Source organism: Antechinus flavipes, chromosome 1 (assembly GCF_016432865.1).
Source record: "Antechinus flavipes isolate AdamAnt ecotype Samford, QLD, Australia chromosome 1, AdamAnt_v2, whole genome shotgun sequence".
Lineage (NCBI taxonomy): Eukaryota > Metazoa > Chordata > Mammalia > Dasyuromorphia > Dasyuridae > Antechinus > Antechinus flavipes.
In genome coordinates this window covers 497,545,202-497,557,382 of record NC_067398.1, presented here as the reverse complement: position 1 = coordinate 497,557,382, position 12,181 = coordinate 497,545,202, and the positions used below count along the sequence as shown (strand labels likewise).

General features: G+C 39.3%; 1 protein-coding gene across 2 annotated transcripts in view; it reads right to left on the bottom strand.

Annotated features, from left to right (window-relative positions):
- ROCK1 (Rho associated coiled-coil containing protein kinase 1) overlaps window positions 1–11,480 on the bottom strand; it is a 124,560-nt gene extending 113,080 nt beyond the window's left edge. For both annotated transcript variants that reach the window (XM_051970361.1, XM_051970362.1), the window contains exon 1: window positions 11,158–11,480. In XM_051970361.1, the coding sequence (XP_051826321.1) occupies window positions 11,158–11,250 (93 nt within the window). In that variant the 5' untranslated portion in view covers window positions 11,251–11,480. The remainder of the gene's footprint in view (window positions 1–11,157) is intronic.
- Between the last annotated feature and the right edge of the window lie 701 nt (window positions 11,481–12,181).

Sequence of the window (12,181 nt, the reverse complement as noted above, 5' to 3'; positions counted from 1 at the left end):
GTTTTGAATGCCTGGCACGAGTAAAATGCCTTGATTCAGTAGGCATTAGGGAGCCAATGAAGATTTCTGAGCAGATTACTTGACCTTTTGCCCCACCAAAGCAGCCTAAAGATGGAAAAAAATTTCAGGAAACATTCAGAAAATCATATAGATAAGTGTTGTTCATCAAAACAGTGTGTAATATTTAACAAACTTTTCTGTATAACTAAATTCATAGCAGGGAAGAAACAAGCAGTCTAAAAGGTACAGCAGTAAAAGGCATTGTGCTATTGCAAAGAACAGGAACAAAGATAGCCTTCATAAAGCATATATCATTTGTTCCTTCCTTCACATTCTCATAATCCTATTACTGTTCCATGTAAACTAATGGCAATAACTTAAAAATCAATTCCTAATCTTTGGCCTTTTCCCATTCTATTCAATAATACAAATACAATCAGATCCAACCTTCATGTTCAATGATCTTATTATAAAAACTAGATTGTCTGTGCTAGGGTCACTCACTCTCTAGTAATCCACTTGACTCCTCCACAAAAATTTTTCTTCTCATCTAAATAGCTAGCACCATTTGCTAAATTTTAGCTTCTACAATTTCTACTCATTCTCATTCATTGTCCTCTCAAGATTTCTGAAGGTGGGGAACTTCCATTCATCCTTCCTCCTTTCCCCCTAGTTTCCCAGAGTATCACACAACGTTGATGTTTTTTAAAGGAGATTTACTACAGAGTACAACAGATAGAAAGGTGGAGGAAACACTGTGTATAGGGTCAGATAAAAAGAACAAAAAGATTCGCTCATTTCTTGATACTTTTATGATTTAATCTTATTTCTAAGCATCAACTCCATGGACTAGACACTTTGCCTCTCCTTTCCTGCTGGCAAATTTTTAATGCTAATTCAATTCTAGCTATTTGCTGTGGATTTGGTTGGCAAAGCTATTTCTTAGGCTTCTTAAATCTACTTTCCGACAGAGGGACATTTGGGGATTTTAAGACAGCACTTCTCTGAAGAAATTAATTTCATAACATTTAAGCACCTATAACATGCTAGTCATATTTTTTCTAATTTGGTCATTCACAGACATTCAACCTAGTGTGTGTGGGAGGATTCTTAAACTTTTCTTTTGTACTTGGAAGTCTTGGTGAAGTCTGAACTCCTAAAAATAATGTTTTTTATTAAGGCATAAAATAAATATATAGGATTGTAAAGGAAACCAGTTATACCAAAACAGTTAACAAAATATTGTTTTAAAAGTTCACAGACCAAAAAAAAAAAAAAAAAAAAGTTCACAGACTATAAATTAAGAAATCTAGTCTAATCTGTTAACTATGGACTCAAGAGTAAGAGGGGACCTAGATCCTCTATCTACAAATGAATAAGGATTCTTCCCAATCTGGGGTCCTACAACTATCTCCCCTCTCCAGCTTCAGGCATTCTTAATCCTCTAATTCCTTATGTAAGGATCTACCCTCTGCCTATCCCCCCACTCCCCACCCCACCCCCCAAAAAAGTTCTCTGGATGTACTTGTTCACATTACTTCACTCTCTCTCTCTTTCCTACTCTCCCCTGGTTTAATGAAGAGAATTATATAAAGGTTGCTTCACCTATATGTTACTGTTTTTGGGCCTGGTCCTCTACCTTGTTCACAATATAGCCTCCCTCCTAACCTTAATTCTTCTGTTGTTTTGAATTATAAACACACGTAGCCCTGCCACTTACTAGTCCAGCTGATAGATTCTAGGGCCAATTACACTAAATACCATTCCTTATTCTCAGCTCTTAGCTTCAATCATGATATATTCAAAAACTTTCACAGAAAAGAAAGAAGAACTACTAAATCCTTGTACCCAAGAAAACATGTTTTTGCTCTAAATACAAATAAAAATGTTGATGAGCTTAAAGAACAAATCAATTACATCTTCATTTTACCCATCTTTTTAACACTCCTCACTGCCTTTCCAAAATAGGACAGAGACATTTCACCACAGCCAGCCTTGTAGAGAAAAACCTTCAAACATTTTATGCTCTTGTTTAATATTATTCAGTTATGTTCAGTTGGTTTTCAATCATGTCTGGCCTTTTGTTATCCTATTTAGGGTTTTCTTGGAAAAGATAATAGTTTGCCCTTTCTTTCTCCAGGTCATTTTAAAGATGAGGAAATTGAAGCAAACAGGGTTTTAAGTGACTTGCTCAGAGTTACACAGCTGATAAGTGTCCTGATCTGTATCATGCCACTGGATACACATGGCTCTGGAGGAGAGAGTGAGGCTGGTGACTTTGCACAGCCATTCCTCATCGAAATCCAATTCACTTGCATACATGGCATCATCTTCTTGATGTCACGGTCCTCTTTAAGAAAAAAGGCAAACAGCTACTTTACAGCAATGATTTTCATGCTTTTTGTTCTTAAGTTTCCCCTCACATTCTTGGTTTTTTTTTTTTTTTAATTGTTGTTTTTTTTTTTTTTTTTTTTTTTTTTTGCTGAGGTAATTGGGGATCAAGTGATTTGCATAGGGTGACACAATAGGAAGTGTTAAGTGTCTGAGGCCAGATATGAACTCAGTTCCTCCTGACTTCATGGTGCTCTATCCACTGCACCACTTAGCTGCCTCTTTCCCTTACATTCTTAAAAATGATCAATGACCCACAGATACTTTTGTTTAAGCGAATTGTAGTTATCAATATTTATCATATTAGAAACTAAAATACCTTAGAATTGTTACAAAAACAGTTTCACCTCAAACTGCATTTTTATTTTTCTTCCCGAGTTATTTTTACCTTCTGAATCCAATTCTTCCTGTGCAACAAGAGAACTGTTCAGTTCTGCACACATATATTGTATCTAGGATATACTGTGACATATTTAACATGTATGGGACTGCTTGCCATCTGGGGGAGGGGATGGAGGGAGGGAAAGAGGAAGGGAGAGAAGGAGGGGAAAAGTCGGAACAGAAATGAGTGCAAGGGATAATGTTGTAAAAAATTACCCAGACATGGATTCTGTCAATAAAAAGTTATAATTATTTAAAACGAACAACAACAACAACAAAACAATTACACCTCACAAATTCCCCCATAAAATCTTTGGGTTCCGGGACTGTTTTAATCAGTACTGTTACAGAGAAAGTTGTCTGTGTAACCTGTTACCTCAGTTTTCTTCCTCCAACTCTTAAAAGCTCCCTAATATTTACATTTATCCTGCTTCAAGAAAAAAAAATAGCATCTGGCATGTTTTTTCAGTTTGTAATGTGTGTTCCATGTCTTTTCTAGTTTGAACTGTCTTTTCTTCTTTCCAAAGTTAGCCATTTCCACCAACTCTTTCAATCTCTTGGTCCTCCAATAATCTCTCATACATATTTAAGCAGAGACCTCAGATCACAAATCTCATCTCTCAATTAGCTGCACCACCTTAAGAATTCTGACTTCTCCACTTGATTCGGGTATCTCCTTCATTCTTTTTTTTTCCCCAGCTTCCTTTTTGTTTTGTTTTCCTCCCTTAGATTATTAATTCCTTGGAGGGAAAGCACTTTCTTTTTTTAATATTTGTTTGACCAGTACATAGCACATAGTGGACAATAAATATTTATTGATTTACTGTGACTCCCATATTTTTAATTTTTCCTTCTTCATCACCTCTTTGCCCTTCATCTACAAACATCCTCAAATGACACTTTGCTTCCCAAAGTCCTCCCTGGAATCTGTTTCACTTCTTACCTTCCTTTTACCATGATATCTTTTAAACTCATCATCTACACTCCTTGCTTCCATTTTCTCATCACTTCTGAACTCTTTACAATCTGGCTTTTACCAAAAGATCATTAATGAATTCTTGATAATGAAACAGCTTTTTCACGGTTCTCATCTTTCTTGACCTCCCGGGTGAGGCTACCCTCTCCTGGCCTTCTTATTTCTCTAATCATTCTGTCTCTTCCACCTCCTGCCAAATGCAGACATGTTCTGTTCTTAAAACATTTTTCCTCTCCACCCTTTTCCTTGAAGATCTTATCCAGAGTGCTCCAGCTTTCATCTCTACTATATATGACACATAAATAGTCATCTCTTAACCTTGTCCTGTTAGTAATCTAGAATTTCCAGTGGTGTACAAAATATTTCTCATCAATCAGTCAAGCAATAAACATCTATTGAGAATGTGTCAGGTGCTATGGCAAGCCTCAGTGATACAAAGAAGGGAAAATGGTAGTCCCTATTCTGGAGGGGCTCAAATTTTAATGGGAGAAAACAACAAATATGTACAAACAACAAGCTAAAAACAATATAGAAGAAATAATGAACAGAGGGAAGGCACTACAATTAAGAAGGATTGATTGGGAAAGGCTTTCTGTAGATAGTGGGATTTCAATCAAAACTTGAAGGAAGCCAGGAGGCAGAGATGAGGAAGAGAATTCCAAGTATAGGGGAAAGCAAAAAAAGGAGCTGAGAGATAGCATGCCATATTCTGAGAACAACAAGAAAACTATTGTCACTAAATCTAAAGGGGAGAAGAAGGTGTAAGACTAGAAAGGTGGGGGGAGAAGAGGATATTATGAAGGACTTTGAATGCCAACCAAAGAATTTTGCATTTGATCCTCAAAGTGATAAGGAGCCACTGGTCAGATCTGTGCTTAGGAAAATCACAAAACAGATAAATAGAACACAGACCAGATGGGAAGAGATGCGTGATAAGCAGACCAACCAACAGGTTACTGTAATTGCTGCTATATTCTATCTATTGTAGTAGTTTAGATGTGAAGTATGGGGGCCCAAAACAAAGTGGTAGTGTTGGAGAAGAAAAAGGAGCATATTCAAGAGACATTACAAAAATAAAATTAAAAAACAGGTATTGAAGACAGTTTAACTATGGGAGGTGGAAAAGAGTGAACAGCAGAAGAGGCTCTGGAGGTTTGAGAACCTGGGGAAGTTGGGTCCCAAGTGAGAAGTTTGGAAAGAGGAAGAGTTTAAAGGAAAAGATATACGTCCCATTTCAAACATGATGTGTTTAAGGTGTCTCTACTAGACATCCAGTTTTGAGATGTCTGAAAGGCAGTTGGAGATGCAAGAGTGGAGGTCACCAAAGAGGTTAGGTCTGGATAAGTAAATCTGAAAATCATCAGTATAGAGATGATAATTCCATAGGAGTTGGTGAGATTACCATGAAGTAGTAAAGAGCAGAGCTTCTTTAAACTTTTTCCACTATTATTATTATTATTACCCTATTCATCTGAAAAATTTTTACATTACACCAGATATATAGATGCATGAAATAAGTATGTAAATCAAATGTTTGCTGGCAATAAATCATAATTTTGTAACTCCCACATTAAGTTACAAGATCCTTTCGTGGTGTTGAGCACCACGAAGCTGGGGTAGAGAGGGAGAGAAGAGAGCTCTTGACATACCCATAGTTAATAATTATGGCCTAGATGAAGAACCAGCAAAGGAGACCTAAGAGCAGTTAAGATATGTAGGAAGAAAATTAGAAGAGATGGATGTCCCAAAAGCTTAGAGAGAAGAGAATATCAGGAAGAAAAGGGTGACCAACAGTATCAAAGGTGAAAAAGAATAAGGATTGAAAAAGGGCCACTGGATATGGCAAGTTAGAGATTGCTAGTAACTTTGGAGATAGACATTTTGGGTGACTGATGAGGTTGGAATCCTGAATATAGAGTTAAGAAGAAAAGAGGATGTGGAGGCATTTGTTACAAAGGTATTTTCAAGGAGTTTAGAAACAAAGGACAAAATGATAATTTATTGGGAATGTAAGGATCAAATGAGAGCTTTTTGAAGATGAAATTGTAAGCAATAGGGAAGCTGCTAGTAGACAGAAAAACTGCAAGTAACTGAGATCAGGAATGACAGAGGAGGTAATCTAGTGAAGGAAATAGGATGAAATGAAAATGATTGTACAATGAGAGAGGCTTGCCTGGCAAGGAATGTGATCACCTCTTCATGTGAGACCAGGTGAAAGAGGACACATTAGTAAAAGCATTTGAATGATAAAATGAAGAAGAAGACAAAAGAAGGAGCTCTCAACAAATGGCCTGAATTTTTCTTAGTAAAATATGAGGTAAGGTTCTCAGATAAGAAGTTGCAGAGAAGAGAAGCCGTGGGATGTCTGAAGAAGGAAGAAATGAATTTGAAGAGCTTCTGTGGAGAGTGAAATAGTGAGTCGATAAGGGAGATATAGAAGAATTGTTTAGCAACTTTGAGGGCCTAATTGAGATTAAGTAACATTTGTGTAGTGGAGTCCAGCAACTCATATTCAAATATGTTCCCTATTGAACCCTTCATCTCCCCCCCCCCCAAAAAAAAAATTTCTTCTCTTTTTCTCAACTTCACAATTATTATTAATGACAAAACCATTTTCTCTCAATCACCTGACCTTGAAACCTATGAGCCATTTCTACAGCTCCCTCCACTTTTCAAGTCTAAAGAACAGGTCCTATTCAAATGTAGACTCCCCAGTCTGTCCCAGTTCTTCTACATTACTAATTTCAGCATGCTAGTTTCAGCTCACCAATTTTTTTTTTTTTGAGAATCTATATCTATTTTATGACAGCTTGCATTTAACATGTTATTTTCCAAATTATTCTTTTTTTATATTAAACATGATAGAAATATATGTTAAATCTAATATATACATACATGTTTATACAATTATCAGGCCGCACAAGATCAGCTAATTAATTCTTGCCTGGATCATTATAGTCTCCTTGCCTCAAATATCTAATCCTCTCTAATAAAGAGAAATTATCTCAATGAAAGAGCAACTCTGAAGTCATTCTTCTAATCACAAATCAATGGCTGCCCACTGACCAATGAATTAAAAGTCCTAAACAAGTTTTTACTAAAGATTCTTCATAATTTGGCAGCAATCTACCTTTCTGGTCTGGTCTGATACCTTAATCCTGTATTATAAATTCTAATGAAAACCAATGTCTTGTTCGGAACAATTGATCTTTTCCTAATCTTATGCTTATGCCATTTCAACTGCCTGGAATACCATCCCTATCCCACTCCCCAAATTTATAAGATCCTTAAGGGTCAGGATCTATCTCAATTCCTGTATCCCCTACTGTGCACAGTAGTAGCGCAATTCAACTGAAATATTTATTAAGTAGCTACTATGTAAAAGGTACATAAAAGGCCATGCATATAGATAATATGATATATTTTCAAGAGGGAATATACTAACCAGCAGCAAAATTAGGAATGGCTTCTGAACTAAGCCCAGAATTCCAGAAGCAAAGGTAATAAAGGAATATATTGCAGGTCTGTGCAAAGGCAAGGAAGCAGGAAATGGAAGGTCAAGTTTTTGGAAATAGACAGGACAATTCAGCAGAGACAGAAGATATGAAGAAATATAACATACAATAAGTCTGAAAAGACAGGGGGAAATACAGATTTGAAAGAGTTAATTAGCTGATAGTTTGAATTTTGTCCTAAAAATAAAAGGAAGCTAAATAAAATGTTTACCAATTGAAATGGGCAAGGATTCAAAACCTTCCATAATCTATTTGGGAGATTTTACCTATTTACTGAAAAAATCACTGGCTTTGCACTACAGGACTGAGATTCAAATGCTACCTCTGAAGTTTATTATCTGTGTAGCCCCACAGAAGTTACTTAAATTCCTCAGTTTCTCACCTGGTGTTCTTCCTTCATTTTCCAGGAGGAGGGCCAATAACATTACAAAATGATATCTTGACTAGCACACAAACTGGATTTAGGTGAGGCAGAATAGACAAAGTTGGCAGCCTCACTCTCTCTTCCAAAGTCATTGAAGTTTAGTAGCAGAACAAAATTCATGACTACTGGGATGCAATGGATAAACCTGCTTTCTTTGATGTCTGACCAATCTCTAATCACTCTACACCTGCTTCACTTGCCTTCATGGTGTTTGGAACAGTGTTCTCAATCACCCATTTGGTCAGGGAAAATCTTCATATGCTTGGGGTAGACATTCTCCTAACTCACCAATGGGTTTGAAACCTATCAGTTACTCTCAACATAGTTTAGCCTGTCGACTCTGAAAGCTTTACCAGCATGTGATTCCATGCTAAAGATTCTTAGAGCCACAGATGGCAGTTAAGAGCCAAGTGAACATCAAAAGCTGAATGAGCAGCACCCAAAAGAAATCAGCAAGCCAGAGGTGCACACCTCTTCTTCACCAGTAAAATGAGGTAAGACTAAATGACTTTTACAATCCCATTCAGCTTAAAATGTGTGACTCTGTTCCTATGTGATCTTTCAGGTCCCTCCCAGCTTTGGATCTTAGATCCTATGACTTCTTACTCCTCTCTAACCCGAATATCCCCAAAACATAGTAGCTATACTTGCCCCTAGTCCTTTGTTTATTACATTCTTCCTTTCTTTCCAATTATAATAGGTAGGGTCTAAGTTCAATTTTCTTCATTAAGTTTTCTTTGACCACTCCAACCCACTCCCCAGGACAGCACTTATTGTTCACAAAGCCTTTCCAGATTTCCTCAGTCAAAAATGACAACTCACAGTACTTTGATGGCACTTTTTCTGCACCCTAGGCCCTATCATGTAATAGCATTCGTCTTACCTCCCCTGCTACATGGTAAGCCTAAAGATCAGAGGTCCCTTCAAAATCTAAATCTATATGCTTTTTCTGTATTCCTCAGCTTTTAACAAAACAAATCTTAAAAAGTATATTAAATATGTGCCCCTCCTTTGACACATCAAATTGCAAGTCAGTTTTTCATTCATATTCTTTCCCCTACTAGGTCACAAGCTCTTTAAAGAAAGAAGACTATCTTTTCATTCTTTTTCCTCTAGAAGAATCAAAATTCAACAAATAATTCTTGATTGATTGAATTTACCCACATAAAGGAAGAATACCGAGGGCTCATTTTTCGTCTTAAGGACCCTTAAGGAGCTAGACTTGAGAAAGTAGAAGAAACCACCACTAGAAATACAACAAATAAATATAGGAGTGTAGAGGATCACAGATATTGGGGAACTCTGAGAAAAGTATACTTGAAGCAAAGATACTTACAACAGGGTGTTAACTCAGTGTGATTGATAAGATAATGGTTCTCTAGTTCACATATAGTTAGTTCTCTAGTTCACATATATTCAGTGTGCTGTAATAATGTAATCATATTGAGGTATTTAAGGGTTGAGAGGGATGGAAATAGAGACATTCCATCTTTGACTTTCTCCTAATGGCTCTCCTACCTCCTGCACTCTTCTAAGATCAAGGCTGGTCCCAGTCTGTGGACAGGTTCTCATCCTCTCCAACCAACATCCAATCACTTGGCTTCATTACATTATTTGATAATTTAGAGAAGAGTAGACAAATAGCTGGGCGGCTTAAGAAACTGCACTTTGGGATGATTCTTGAAATTGCCCTTATTCATCCCTTGCAACCCCAACACTATCTGGATTTTAAACTGCTCCCCTTCCTTCTCCACTGGAAAGGTAAAGGAGTGGTTGAGGAAAACCTTCGAATTATTCATGTTTTACCCATTGATGTTAATGTCAGGGCAAATGGTGGGTTGCAAAGAACATAGGAGGAAAAAAACCTGACAGAATGGGTTTCAAGAACACAGTAGTCACAAGTAAATAATACAAAAAGGTCTCTAGATGAAGCCAAAAAAGAACTGTAACCTGTGTACAAATGCTGTTTCACACAATGAGTTCAAAAGAATTGTTGTTTTTTAAAGATAAAAAAGTGGAAGCAAAAGCAACATTTCTTAAATTTTACATATACAAGGCCTGGCATATAATGGTTCAATAAATGTCTGACTAAATTACAAGGAAATATCTTTCTAAATCCCTTTCAACTGTCCTCCTGAGAAAAACTCCTAAAAGATTCATAAAGAAAAAAAAAAAAACCCTACATATTTTAGAATTTTATATCAATAAATATGGGCAAGATATTTCTCTATGTCTATTAAATTTCTTACTGATAAAGGCGTTTTTAGCTTCCTGGTAACCTCAGTTCTCAACAGTATTAACTTCATTTTAAAATCAAAATAACAAGATGAAACCGAAATCCATCTTAACTTAAAACTATTCGATATAATTTTTGTCTTTTATCTAAGCATAACATTTAAAAATAACATATTTCTCTGAATGGCTCAACGACTACTATTTTTTTTAACTGCCTCACATTCACTTAGCCCCACTGCTAAGTTATAAACTGACCCTTGCATTCTTAACACTAATTCCCTGGAGATGCTGTGAAATCTTATCAGTACACATGCTCCCTGTGACTTCATTTTAAAGAGGAATTTATTTTAGTCCAACATCAAGATACTTTTACAACTTGGAAAAAAACTCATTAGAAACTGACTTGATATTTCAACAGAGTATTCAAAGAGTCATTCTGTAGAAAAGTGACAAAACTTTTAAATTCTAAACTAGTTATAACCGTACAAGCTATCAGCGCCCAAATACTGTGAAATTGGACTTCAGCTTTCAACATGTAAAACAATTTTTAAAAATCTGTAAAGTGATTTAATAGTTGAAGTATGACAAAAAGTTATATTATGATTGCTGTTTTGTGTAATGCACAAAATTATTAAAGATGTTAACTAAGTGCTGAAATCACAAAATGATAGTGAGTGTTGGATTTTCACACTTAACTAATCTCTCTAAAGTTAACTACATTTTGGCTAAAAGTCAATTTCCAAAACTAATTAATTGTCCATGGTCACTTTCCAAGCGTCTGCTCCATCTGTTGAAAGAAGTGTGTGCTTTCCTGCATAACTGTCTGATGCTCATCAGGAAGATGACTTCCTCACAGAACCTCTATTTCCTAACTACCGGTCCATGCGTCTAATGACAACTTTGACAAAAGAATGCCTTCTTCTATGATACTTACAATAACAGTTCCTAAGAGTCCTAATAAATACGTCGGACTTGAGACTGCACAGAGCTGATCAGCCAGGGAGGCAGCTTCCCACACTCCCTCTGGATGAACCACAAGACTGGAATGGTACACCAAGACTCTCTAGGGAATTTTTTTTTAATCGCGGTCGAAATGCTTTCCGTAGAGTCTCAGGCACACAAGCAACTTTCTTTAGTAGTGCACTGCAGTCAAGGCCCCCAAGAGGAAATAAAACTTAATCCCGAGCCGAGCAAAGCAAAACAAGGCGCGGCGCCGCCGAGCGGCCCCCACTTACCAGCAAACAATCCGAATTCACTTCCGACTTCGGGTCCCGCAGCAGGTTGTCGATTTTCTCAAACCGAGTCTCAAAACTGTCCCCAGTCGACATGGTGCTGCTGCGGTGACAATCCCCTTCTACCAGCAGCAGTAGCGACAGAAAAACGCTCGGGGCTCACTTCCTCCGCAGGCCAGGGGTTTGCCTCCTCCGCTTCGGCGTCCGGCCCGAGGGGCCGGAACCTCGGGGTCGCCGAGGGCGCCCGGGGCTCCGCGCTCCCCCTTCACTGAGCGGCTCTCCGCTCTCCTGGCCGGGCTCTGGGGGCGACAGCGACCCGTAGCCGCACCGAAGCCCAGAGGCGCATCCCACCCGACAGCCCGCTCCGCCGCTGTCGCCACCGGCCTCGGCGCCCCGGGGGAAGGTGCTCGAGCCTAGCGGGCCCGGGTCCTGGCCGCCGCAGCCGCCTCCATGGAGGGCCGGCCCCCCCACTCTGGGAAGAGCAAGAGGGGAGGGAGGGGGCGGGAAGGGCAAGGAAGAGCTTCCCGGGAGTAGTCAAGGGGGGAGGGGGACAGAAGTTGAGCTCCCAGCTGATGCTGCCGGACCCGCCAGCGGGGCCCGCTCCTCTCCTGTCCCAGGCGCGGCAGGCAGGTTAACTCCGCATGCCCGGCTCCGCTCGGCCAGGTCCGACGTGCGGCTCCGCCTCGGTCAAAAGCAACTCCCGGCGAGGCTGCCTCACTCGCCCATTTTGTCCACTAGCCGCCACCGTTGTTGCTGCTGCCTCCGGCGTTGCTGCTGCTGCTGCTGCTGCAGCTGCTGCCGCGGGGTCCGGCGGGGCAGGGCGAGGCCGGTGCCCGTCCGAGGAGACTGGAGGGAAGGAAGGAAGAAAGGAGACAAGGCAGGGGGAAGACAGGCCAAAAGAGTCCGGTCACGGCGGAGACTGACTGGGAGAGCGCCTGGGAGGGGCCGGTCAGCAGAAGTCCGGGTTGGGGCGGGGAGGGAGGTGGTGGGAGGGGGTGGGAAAAGGAAGAGTGAGTTGCTGCAGTGA